General features: G+C 37.2%; 1 protein-coding gene across 2 annotated transcripts; it reads left to right on the plus strand.

The window, feature by feature from the left end:
* The first annotated feature begins 5,063 nt into the window (after window positions 1–5,063).
* On the plus strand, window positions 5,064–12,989 carry LOC119265395. 2 transcript variants are annotated; one of them, XM_037545838.1, is made up of 6 exons: window positions 5,064–7,564; window positions 8,266–9,164; window positions 9,381–9,426; window positions 10,278–10,431; window positions 10,697–10,838; window positions 11,853–12,989. In XM_037545838.1, the coding sequence occupies exons 1-5, from the start codon at window positions 7,372–7,374 to the stop codon at window positions 10,827–10,829; spliced, it is 1,425 nt and encodes a 474-aa protein (XP_037401735.1). In that variant the 5' UTR covers window positions 5,064–7,371; the 3' UTR covers window positions 10,830–10,838; window positions 11,853–12,989. The 2 variants fall into 2 exon arrangements, with proteins under 2 accessions (XP_037401735.1, XP_037401736.1); XM_037545839.1 differs by having other exon boundaries at window positions 12,252–12,989.
* The last annotated feature ends 476 nt before the right edge of the window (window positions 12,990–13,465 follow it).

The following is a 13,465-nucleotide window of genomic DNA, read 5'->3' on the forward strand; positions in this document are numbered from 1 at the left end:
CATTTGAACATGCTGCATTGCATTGTGTGTGTCTGTCTGTCCTGCGATGGACTGGCGACCTGTCCAAATTGTATCCTGCCTTCTGCCCGATGACCGCTGGGGTAGGCTCCAGTACCCCCCCATGACCCTGAGGGAGACGTGGCTCAGAAAATGTGTGTGTGTGTGTGTGTGTGTATATACAGTAAGTCATATAGGTACACGTATATACACTCACTGGCCACTTTATTAGGTACAGTTCAGTTGCTTGTTATCCCAAATAGCTAATCAGCCAATCGCATGGCCGCAACTCATTGCATTTAGGCATGTGGAGGTGGTCAAGACAACTTGCTGAAGTGCAGACCGAGCATCAGAACGGGGAAGAAAGGGGATTTAACTGACTTTGAACGTGGCGTGGTTGTTGGTGCCAGACGGGCTGGTCTGAGTATTTCAGAAATACTTTTACTAGCAGGGTGTACCTAATAAAGTGGCTTGTGTGTGTGTGTGTGTGTGTGTGTATATATATATATATAATATATATATACATACACACACAAACACATCAAATTTGTTTTAACATACTTTGGAAAAAGGCCTGTTGCTCTTCACATTGTGTTGAAATTGATGAATGGACCAAAAGAAATGACCCAAAATGACATGGATAAAAGTTTGGTTCCATTACATTACAGGTAAAATAGTTTTTTTCCTGCTGCTGTAAAGTTTTTGGAGATATGAGGTTTTGTTCTGACAACAGTAATATGTGTGTGTGTGTGTGTGTGTATACTTTTGTATACTGCAAACTTTAAAGAAATTAAAGAATTTATTACACAGAAGGGTCTGTGTAATTGCCAACTGTGGTGATAACATAATTAGACCAGTCATTTGTTATAGGTGTTGCTCTAATTGTCATTGTGTAAGCCACTACATCAATATGAAATTACACAGCCTGATTTTAAAGTCTGTCACAGAAGAAAAAAAAGTCCTCTCACTCTGCCCTTAACAATTGTTTGAGGCACTCTAATGCTTTGAGATTCAAAAATAACGCTCACAAAAAGGACAAAGACAGACATGAAACAAGAAGTTGCTCTTTTATGCCATATTTCTTTGTTGCCCAGCACATATGTTTGCCACATCTTTGGCTGCTAATCAGCTAATGTTAGTGCAGGCTGTATTAAATTATACTGTGTAAACAAAGAGTAACAAGACAGTCAGTGACACATTCACTCTTCCACGACGCCTTCAAAGCAAGGACTGTAATAACGTTTTGTGTCCATAGATGGCCTTCTCCTCCCTTATGATCTAATTAGGAAGATAGGAAATTACATACCTCTGCGCTGTCATGTTTACTCCGGCAAGACTTGTACTTCCTACCACGGAACGATCCCCGAAGATTTCCACCGAGACGCGTTATCGCATGGTCTCACTTGCACAACACTGTTATTGTTCGCCACGCTTCGCTCTGCTGAGGGTTAAACGTCTGCAAAATTCCCCACAAACTAGACACTTAAGCAATGAAAAGATAGCTTTGTCTTTGGCACTGATAAGAAGAAAATTATAATTTAAGTTTCCTCTCACTCTGGCTTTGTGTTATTTTCGCTCTGTTTTTCACCTCCACTTCTTTCTGAATTGTGAAGCAGACAAAATAAAGGCATCTGCTGCAATTCCATCCCCATTGCCCCTGTGGCAAATTGGCCCTTTATCAAAGGCAGGCCTCATCTATCAGCGCAAAGACGGGTATTGAAATTGCTCTGCTGCCCACAAATCAGGCCAATGGATCAGCCCTTATCTGGAACAAGGCCGTCATCACTCTGGTGCTGGGCAGCGCACAGGAGGGAGAGAGGAGGATGGCGCAGAGACCTTTTTCACCACTGATGGATGTGACCTTCCCTTGACCCTTGGACAGAAAGATCACTTGATGTGGAAGCTAACCTTTGGTTAGTAATGAGGCCTATTCACTCTTTCTTCCTGCTTTGTCTTCTTCTTGTCGATGCGGAAAGATAAAAAAGACATTGGGCATAGAGGGCAGGGAAGTGCTATATTTATATATGAAAGCAGAAAGGAATGCACTTTCATTTTAATCAAATTTTCACTGTAATATATTTATATATGATCTATTTGATATTAAAGAAAAAATCCATCTATGTAAAGCACAGAAGAAATGAAGACCAAATCTGTAATGTAGAAACTTTGGAAAACCTAGAAACTTTGGAAAACCGAGAAACTTTGCAGTGTATAGAGACGTAAGATGCGACTTGTTTTTTTATCCATCTTCCTGGAGTTAATGTGACATGAGGGTTTGCATAACATCACAAAAACAGTGAATTTAAAACAGGCTCATTTTGCAGCTTAGTCTCATAAACGGACTGGGGAGTGAATGGTTTGGAAACTTTAACAATGTTTACATGCTAAATCAAACTCTTTTATTAGAATGAGGAAATTCAGTTTTCCATGGAGTGGGCTCTGTATTGAATTGTTCGAGCAAACGCAGGCTCGGCGTGATTTTAAGCTGTAGTAAAACTTCTTGTGGCATAAGACTGATAACTTCACTAATTTTAACTGTTTTTTATAACTATAAATTACATGTCATGCCTACAAGTCATGAGCTTTTGTGTAATCACCTTAGCGTTGACCTCAGAAACACAGCAGGGTGCTTTTCCGAGATCGAATTGGTAAATTGGTAATCAGAGAGCATTTTTTTCAGTACTGCGGAGTGAAATGGGGTATCCGGGGAGGGGCGGGGCATGATGTAAGCATGATATTATTAGTTAATATTATTTTTCCATGGCAGCTGATGCATGTCATGCATTTAGATCTTTTCAGGTAGGAAAAGGTTACTTCACTTTGATCAAAGATTACAGGAAAACATGAATTTTGCCTTTTACATGCCTTTTACCCAATCAGGACTGAGCTCATTTACATGTATCCTTCTTAAAGACACAGTAACAAAAGCAGGCTGTTTAATTCTAAGGTATACAGCTGGTTGGAAAAGTTACTTCACCTTGGTCAAAGATTACAGGAAAACTTGAATTTTGCCTTATACGTGGTAAAGATAATAAACTAACAAGGTAAAAATGTTAATTTTTTTGACCTCATCACATCTTCTCACTTAGTTATTGATATGTATTATCTTATTGTTTATATTCATACATTTATAGCTATTCAAATGAAATGTATACCACTGGAGACTTTCAAAAGCCAACCATAAACATGAGACATCTCTGTAGAGGAGTTTCTGTAATGTACTGCTTGATATTAATGTGAGATGATTTAAAAAGTAACATGACTACTTTTCTCCTTTAAGAGCCCATATATTGGGAAACCAAATTTTCCTCCCTTGTTTTAAATAAGAGTTTAATGCAGTATATAAACACTGTTAAAGTTTCAAAACTTGCCATTTACCCCTCCATCCATATATGAAAACTAAGCTGCAAAAAACCCCCATTTTAAATTCACTGTTTTTGTGATGCGTCTGAGAGCAACCCATTTTATTATCTGCCTGTTTAGCCCTGCCCATTCACACCGAAGTTATAAGGAGTTCCATCCCAAACAGATTTTTGAACAAGGCACAACACAAACAGGCCAGCCAATCTGATATGAGCTTATTTACGCATATCATTCTTAAAGACACAGTAAAAAAAGCAGGCTGTTTCATTCTAAGGTATACAGCTGGCTGGAAAATGGTCATGTAAAATGCATTATGACTCTTTTTGCTACATAAAAACCACACAACTGTGGAACTCAAGGAGAAAGATAAAATACAGGACAAATGTAGGATATTGGCCCTTTAAAGTCAGTTGCTGAGACATTTTCACAGCACTTTCTACAGTCCATCGCAGCCAGCCCCAGTTGTCGCATACTTGAACTAAAGTACACTGTAAAAAATAGCCGTAATTTAACAGTAATAATTCCTGTGCTTTTTTACGGAAGAATTCAATTATCTTATCATTACGGAGCTTTTTCAGTAAATTCAAACTGTGCGCGTGCGTAGTGTGTGAACGCGACCAACGGTCGCTCTCTCCTCAACACAAAATTTCATCTTCTCGCCCTCTTTATTGTGGTGGCACCTCTGTGGTAAATATCATCCATTTTTGTTCACGTAGGTAAACTTGTAACTAAAAGACTACCAGCTAGTATCACAAAGATAAATAATCCCATTTAGCGAATTTAATATAGACAACGAATTAACGTTAACCTACGATGGCTGTGGGTTAGCGTTAGCCGTAGTCTAAAGCTTGCCACAGATTTCTTGGACAGGCTAACGTTAGTGTTAGCGTTAGTGCTACTGTCGCTTCTTTGGTAGCTAAATATCGACGTAGTTTTGACACCGATAATCTTTGCTGCAATGGAAGACTGAAAACGTGTGCCTTTTTACATTCGAAAGGGAAAAACATTCCCCAGAATGGGCAGACTAAAAGCTAGCAAGCTAGCTAACCCTAGATACAGCTCATCCAGCAGTTTCAGCTAGCGTTAGCTAAGTTACCTCAGGCCAGAGTACACCAACGGGACAAATAGGAACAAAGATGTTTTCATTTGTCCTTAAATATTCAGAAAAGACCTGACGAGCAAACTAATTGTGGTGAATGGGGAGAGAACACTCTAGAATCTTTAAACAACCAAGCATGGACATGGCACACAAACTGAACGTTTGTGTTTGCTCGTGTTTGTCCTGTCTGTGTATGCTGGCTTCAGGTTTTCCTCCGTCATTTTTTTAGAGGATGACCGAGAGTAATCTATTTCTCGCATTTTCTCATTCGTGTTTGCTTAAAACATGCTGCTTTGTGGAGTGTGTGAATTTAAAGCGTCATCTGTTTCTTTATATTTGAAACATTGCCGAACGCACAGGCATCTAAACAAAGTCAGATTCCCATGTGGTTTTCCAAAATGTGGAAGAACATTTTCTTCTTACAGTTCATTCAATGTTCACGTGACCAGGGCTCACTATAACTTTAGAGTAAGACCTGCTCATCGTAGTGTGTCTGCTAGGTTAAAATGTGCATGGGAGTTTTGTAGCAAGGAATGTGAAAGTCTCAAGGCGCTTGTATCTCATTTATGTGCTCATTTGCAAGAGGGGCTTACTGTTACTTGTCCTTTCCAGTCTTGCTGTAAAAATTTTAAAGTAAAATCATCTTTCTCTTCTCATGTGGCAAGATATCACAAAAACTGGGATGTAGCTCAAGTTGCTTCTACTCATCTTGCTGAAACAATAGAATGTTTAGATGACTTCAGTGAAAAAGATGTAGAAGTTGTTCATGCAGAGCCTATTGAAGCTGAATTAGAAATACCAGTGACTGACCCCCTTGATAAATACACTGAAAACTTAGCTCTCTTTTTTCTTGGCCTGCAAGCAAAGTATATGGTTCCTGCATCTACAATAACAGAAATTGCGAGTGAGATGAGAACAATACAGGACATCCAACATGAATTTACAATTAACAGGTTAATAACAGACCTTCAAGAACATGGTGTGCCACAGCATGCTTTGCAAGAGTTTGGCAAGAAGCTTTACAATGAAAGTCCTCTACAAAGAGCATTAACTTCTGGTGGCACATTAGCCACACACCATAGGAGACTTCAGTTTTATAAGAATAATTTCAACTTTGTTGAGCCACTGCAGATTATGTTAGGCCATAATGATAAAGGTGAGAGGAGGCATTTTCACTATGTTCCTGTTTTGGAAAGCCTGAAAGCTATTTTAAAAGACCAAAGGGCATGTCAGCAAATTTTAAACCCTCTTCCTACTCAAAGTGGTATGTTCCGAGATATTACTGATGGATTTGTCATAAAGGGCAATGTATTTTTTTGCTCAGATCCTCATGCTTTAAAGGTAATGTTGTTCCAGGATTCCTTTGAGGTTTGTAACCCTCTGGGATCAGCTAGAAAAAAGAATAAAATGCTTGCAGTGTACTATACTTTGGGCAATTTTTACCCATTCAGTCGCTCAACGGTTGATCAGATTCAGTTAGTTTTGTTATGTGTAGAGAAGGACTGTAAATATTTTGGTGCGAGCAGAGTCTTTGAAAGATTACTTTCTGACCTGTGTGAGTTGGAGAATAATGGAATAACTATAGAGGGCAAAACATTCAGAGGGTCAGTTGCCTGTATTGTTGGTGACAACCTTGGGTCACACTTTATTGGTGGCTTCTGTGAAAATTTTAGCTGTTCTGAATATTTCTGCAGATACTGCCTGATAACTAAAGAGGAGTTTCAGTTAAATTCTCTTTTCTGTGCATCACCGAGAGACCCAGACAGGTACAATGAGTCAGTGCGTTTTTTGACTGATCACCAGGAACAGACGGCACATGAAGGGATTAAAGCGAATAGTGTGTTCCACAAGTTGAGCCATTTTCATGTATGCCAACCTGGACTACCGCCTTGCATTGCCCATGATTTGTTTGAGGGTGTAGTTGATTTCGATCTGGCACTATGCCTGCAGCATTTTGTCAGAGAACACTGGTTTAGTTTTGAATGTCTTAATGACAGGCTTAAATTCTTTCCTGGTGAAAGTGCTAACAAACCAGTTGCTGTTCTGAGTAAAGGACTTAAGCTTGGAGGACAAGCCTCTCAAAATTGGTGGTTGCTACGTTTTTTGCCAGTTTTGCTGCATGACAAAATTGTGGACCCAGATGATGCTGTGTGGCAGATGCTGCTTCTCTTGAGGAACATGGTTGAACATGTTTGTGCACCTACCCTCTCTGAACCTCAGATTGCCTATATGAAAGTCTTAATTGAGGAGTATGTGGAACTGAGAAAGATAATGTTTCCACAGCACAAATTAAGACCAAAACATCACTACCTTCTTCACTATGCTGACTTAACTGTGAAGTTTGGTCCACTTATACGCACCTGGACGTTACGTTTTGAAAACAAGCACAGCTACTTTAAAAGGTGTGTTCGATCAAACCATAATGTGAAAAATGTGACAAAGTCACTTGCAGAGCGACATCAGCTGTTTCAGGCTTTTATGTCCAGTGGTAGTCTATTCGGTCCTGAAGTCAGTGTATCTGAGTCTGTCAGATTTTGCCCTGAGTTGTACGGCACTAAATTGAAAGAGGCACTTAATGATTTCAGTCTTTCATTAGACAGCTGTGTTATCACTGACAAAGTAACAGTGCGTGGCACACTGTATTCAAATGGCTTGCTTGTTGTTTTGCGTTATAACGTGGGAGAGTTAAGGTTAGGGCATATACTCTCCATTGTCATTACAGAGGACAAGACAGTGTTTTTTATGCTGAGAGAAAAAATAGCTGAACTTATTCCTAGCCTTGGAATCTATGAAATTAAGGACAGTCCGAATAATATTACAGGTTCAAAGCTAGATGGTCTTGCAGATTATGTCCCTCACAAATGTTTCCATAGAGGTGCCAAAATATTTTTTCCACTTAAGCATGTGCCGCTATGGATGCCATCCGAGATTTAATCAGTGGAGCTCTGCCATTGCTTGTGAGGAACCTCCTTGATAAAGTGATTGAAAGACTACAAGAAATTGGTGTTTCCCAAATCGATGACCTAAATTTGGTGACGATCGAAGATCTTGAAGGTGTCCTGAAGCCAATACAGTGTCGCAGGCTGATTAAAGCATTCTCTGCTGGTAAGTGTTTCTTTCTTTGTTCATCCTTCTAATGTTTTGAAGTTGAAATTGTTTAACATAGTTGATGGCTTTACACTTACAGCTTAGAATTATAAGGTTCTTTCTGTGTTCAGTGCAGTTTTGAGATTGTAAAGGTCAAACACTTTCAAAAGCGAGAAACTTGTACATACTACGTAAACAAGATTTACTGTGAGCATTTATTGTGCTATGTACAGTATATGTCTATGCGAAATGTAGTATATGTTAAATATACTGTGATCAGTCATTATAAGAGGGGGAAAAAAAGCAAGAAAAAAACAAGACTCCAGAGTGTTTGGTAATAAAAATCTATTCATTGCAGTATATCAACATAACAGATTTTTTTGCAGTAGTAATCAGTACTAAACGATTAACTGTGTGCACAGGTTGATTTCGGCAAAAATGTCTGATGCAACTTTCTAATTCTCAGCTGACATTGTTGGTATTGGTTACACTTTTCTGGTGTTTCTAGTTCATATTTCTAGTTTATATTTGTAGTGCTTAACCCTTTTTAATGCAAAGTGTTTTATGAAATTATAGTGTTCTAAACTTGGAACCTGGCTGGATTTTTTATACTGCAGTTGACTAAAAGAAGGTTATAAATTTATCAGGCAGCAGAAGTATTTTAAATGCTTAGATATATAAACTAACAATCTTGTTTGTTTTATTTATTCTGCTTTCAGAACCACAGAGTAATTTGGAGCCATGTAATGACCCAGTTACACTGCAACTCCATTTGGCTTGTCCAGACTCCTTGATGTCTGCATCACCTTGTACAGCCACGCTGAGTGACTCGTTCCAAATTCCATGGCATAAACTACCCAGCGAGCTTATCAAGGCATTGAATGAAAAAAAGAGGCCAATGCCAGCGCTCAGAAGAGAGATGATTCGCATTGTGGTTGATGATCTTCTTGCCAGTGGATCTCGTCCGGGTAGAACGAAGTTAAGGCATGTTGCCCAGCAGATAGTGGAACGATTTCCCAAATCTTTCTCTGATGTCAGTGGAGACATTATTGTAGGAAGTGGTTATGATTCTTTGATGCTGCAAATGGAGAACCGTGTTGAAAATTGTCTAAGACAAACTGCCCAGACTTTCAGTAGACAAGCTGGTGAGAGAGCCCCAAAGAAGCCAAAACTTTCAGACAAATATGGCTGTGTGGAGTGGCAGCCTTTCCCTCCTGTTAATGATGAAGACTATGAAAACAAAAGGATTGAACTTTGCAATTCTCACAAAGAAAATCTGCTATCTGATGCACATGTAAAGCAACTAATGAAGGAGACATATTACAGGCAAAGGCTGGACATTAATAATGAAAACACCAACGTGAACACACTGATGGAAAAATGGCCGTATTTATTTGAAGCCTCTGGTCTTTTCGACCATTGCGAGACACTTATTGGCTTTGCGGTCCAAGTAAAACTTGCAGAAGAACTCTCTAAAAAAGGCCAAGTGGTGAAAGACTTCATTCGAACAAGAGAAGCAAGTGCTGGTGAAAAGATGAACCAAGGACCTTTGGAAATGCTAAGATGCCTCACAAGTTACTTCAAGGAAAAAACAGAGGTCCTGTTGGTTGCAAACAAGGTAAACCTACATTTGAATGCTTACACACCATGTGAATCAGGATTTCAGCAATCCTTTGGGATGTTGATATACTGTGCACCAAATTTAATTTGGTACTTTGATTTGGTACAAATTCACTTTGGTTTCTTTACAACAGTATAACATAATTTACTAATTTGAATACTGGATAAAACTAAAACAATAACACAAAACTTAAAACATCTGTTGTCTTTATAGGATGGCCAGAAAGAACTACCCAGAACTCCTTGCATTATTGTCATTGGTAAGTACAGAATAAGTATTGTATCTTGTTTCAGAGAACTATTAATAGTCAAACGTGTAAAAGTGAAAATATATTAATCATTTTTACTATTTTCAGTCATGTGAATCATTTCCTCAGTGACAGAGTTTGTGTTTTACTTTGAATATTGAATATACATTTGTTATGACTTCTGATGACAAAGTTTTTAGTGGCTCTGATAAGGGCAACACTGAAACTGGAGACCGCTTCAAATCAGTTTGTGGTGGGGAAGAACACTGGTGCTGCTGGCACCTCTCTGGGTGGTACTCTACTCATAGGTAGCAACTACCATTCTTATTCAGTGGTCATATTGTCTTGCAGCCTGTGTCCTCTGATCTCGGTAATGTGTTCAGGGGGGTCATTCTGAACCAGTTAAGAGGGCCTGCTGCTGAGCCTCTTCTTACTCAGACAGTAGTTCCAAAAGCTCATCAGTTATGTGCTTCACTTTGTGTAGTTTGGCTATGAGCTCAACTTTGCCTGCATGCCACCCTCACTGCTGCTTACTGTGATACGTGCAGAGACATGGCTTATCAAAGCTGTGTTTGAATGAAAGAGCTATAATTTCAGATTCTGTCATAGCAATACATGTGCATGCGTAGCTGGGCTTCAAGCTGATGTTCAATACATTATTGCCACCCTTTAGAGAGATATGGAGTTGTAGTAGCATTTTTAAAATGTAAAATAATTTTGTTCTTCAGGGCGATTTTGAGAATTGTTGGAAATATCAGCAAGTTTTCAAAGCCTGTAAAATGCTATTTTATTGCTATGTACAGCTATGATTTAAAACATGATTTTTACATCTTACTCCAGTTTACTTCTCATTGTTCTTTCAGATGAACACCGTTTTAAAGTTGCTGTAGACCAGGTTATGACCATCGCAGAACTCCACTGTCCTTTGGTGGCTCTAGCCTACATGTTTAGCATGTTTTACTTGATGAACATCAAATATCCCAAGGAAGCAGCCCTTACTTTGGAGTTCATTCAAAGGTAAGTGAAGTTAGACTTAAAGACTTCAGTCTTGTACAGTTTACTGTATTTTCTACACTTTCATTCTCGACATAACTCATGAAGAGGATGGCAATTAGCTAAACAGGTGTGTTAGAGCAGAATATACATTTTAGTGTTTTCCTGAAAATGTATTTTTTCATTTTTTTTTGCTTGTGCAGTTTTTGTGTTACTGTCATGCACATTTTTTTTTCTCATGATGTGTTCAAAAATAATTAAAATAAATCAGTTTTCCTTGTCACTGTAGGGGTCTCCTGGGGATCAACCCTGAACGTGGCTCAAAAGCTGAATCTAAGTGCAAGAAGCACTACAAAATCAATCCTAAGCTTCTGAAATTCCTGACGGACCTCAGTGACTTTCAGAATCCATTCAAAATTTAAATGGACAAGGTAAGCACCATTCAGATTTTCCTATTATAATGCTATGTTTAAGTTGTTTATAGGATGGCAGAACTAAGCTGAAACAGTATAAATGTAATACAAATAAAACATTAAGCAACAATATTTAACTTTTAAGTTTTTTTTTTTTTGTTAATAAATACCAGCAATAGATTTGTTGGAGGAGGTACTGTTTTATGTTGATAATAAATGTGCAATATTTTAGATTTAAAATGTAATCTCACAAAATTTGGGCTATAAGTAGTTTTGTTGTATTTGTTTTTGCAGACAGTATTTTAAGACAGCAAATCTTATTTTCCTGATTTGATCCCATAGGCCAAATCTCAATATCGTTTTTAGTTTGAGTTCAGCGATCCCTAGCTCGGAACTGCGTGAAAACTCGCTATTACATGCTTAATTTTTTGTAATTGCAATGGTGATTGCATTCTCAATTTTTGCACACTTCTTTATAGACTTTATAATATGTCTAAACTATATAAACTTTATGTATAGTTCAAATGTCTCACGTCACCTTTTTATCGCTCAGCCAGCAAATCAGCATCAGTATTGTGTCAGGAAAGTGCTTAAAATCTGCATTAGCCCAGAGGGTTAATCTGGTTAGACACACTATGTGTGGAACTGTAGTAAATATCATTTAAATATGATTAGAGTGAAAAAGGCCTGCAAGTGAGTAATGTAGTCTTTATAAATATTGGTTGAAGTAGTTTCAGTAAAGTGGTAATGTATTAACGTTAACAGTTGATTTAAAGTGATAATTATTCTTAGTGTTTGTACCCATTAATATTTCTGCTTAGTTCTGCTGTTGTGTTCCTGATGAGGCAAACTAAACATTTGTAGCTAAAAGGTTGGAGCACAGCTGTAATATTTTATGCTGTTTTGCATTAATTAATTGTGTATATTTAAAAATGGAAATACATAAAAATGTAAAAACACATGCCTACATGTTATTCCATAAATTAGTGTAAGATGAAAGCTGATGTACCATTTTCCCATCTTATTTTTAAGGCATTTGGAGCCCTCAGATGCTGCACAATGGACTCATTTAACAAGTTGAAATAAAGTGTTAGGATGAGAAGTCCTAAGTTCTGTGGTGTTTACAAAATTTTTTGTAATGTTGAATTGTTAATGGAAACAAATACATGTTTGTTTTGGACACAACACTTTACCTCCTGCATATTTAGAGTTTTTATATGTAGGGCTTATAATACATGGGTTGCTGTTTTGAATAACAGTCGTTGACCAGTATTGTTCTCATGCCAAATTAGTTTCAGTAAATGTATTGCATGAGATATAAGCACCCAGTAAGCTATGTTAGCAGTATATAAAAAAGTGTTAATACTATTCTTGCTCCTACACATTTTTTAAATTTAACTACATTTTTTTTTTTTTTTGTTTTTCATGAAGGAGCTACAAGTTACCAGATCATTAGACATGCCTACTTTGTCCCTGTGCCCATCGACCCATCCATCAGGCAAATGTGCTGTATATAGGTACACTTTGTAGATTTACAGTTACATACTACAGGGAGAAAAATACACTCTCCAAGTTATGTCATTCCTGCAGTTTCTTTCCAGTGGTGAATGGGTTGGGCGATATGGTGTTCTTTTGTGTACTGATGATATCCACCATATACTGAAAAGCGTATTGTTACATTGACAATTTGTGACAGTTAACTGGACTGTCAAATGAACTGCAGTCAGTAAGTGTAAGCATGCGAAATGCACCTAAATGGGAATTATTTCCAATTAGATGCTCAATGACTGTTGAATAAATTGGCAAGGAAGATGTTGATGTTAACTTTATCTGTAATGAACTAAAATCAATGTTAGAAGGCTTGTACTGACACAATGTAGTGTTTAGATCTTAGTTCAATATTTTTTATATAACAATTGTTTTAAATAATTTTACATTGGTTTTAAGATGTTCTGTATTTCATTTGGTACTTTAGGGCTGAGATGATTTATTAGGTCCACATTTCATACTTCTTTTTGGAAGTAGTGTCTACAGCTGTTATAATAATAATATGCTCCATTTAAATAGCACCTATGTCTTACCCAAGATCACTTTACAAAGTGGAAAAAAAATATTTAAAAATGTTATAGTATATATTTGTCATTTCATTTCATTGCCATGTTTTTTGGTCATACTTATCGACACAATGTTCTCATTTTTTTTACCCTTTGCCTGTTTGCATCCCTGTAATAAACAGCAACAATGAATTAACAAATGTATTTTGTTAATATTTTTTCTGGAAAGTGATGTTTCATTAATGTACAAGGAGATTTTAATGTTAACTTATATGATGGATTTGTTAAATTGATGAAGGAAAACTAAAATAAAACATTCTGTTAAATGTTAAGTTATGGAAAAAAACTTCAAAAGAAGACTAAAAAAAGGGAAAATGGTCTATAGCAAATTTGAATGTAAATTTATGGAAAAAAGTGATGACATAACACTGTAAAATAACAGGAGACATTTTGTTAAATAAAGAAAAACTTGTCAATTTACAGAAAATATCTGTTAAATTGATGAAGGAAAACTCTATGATTTTAATTGAAAAAAATCTGTAAAAAATGTTTTTTTTTGTTAATTTATGGAAAAAATCTGTTTAATTGATG

This window comes from Pygocentrus nattereri, chromosome 16 (assembly GCF_015220715.1).
Source record: "Pygocentrus nattereri isolate fPygNat1 chromosome 16, fPygNat1.pri, whole genome shotgun sequence".
NCBI lineage: Eukaryota > Metazoa > Chordata > Actinopteri > Characiformes > Serrasalmidae > Pygocentrus > Pygocentrus nattereri.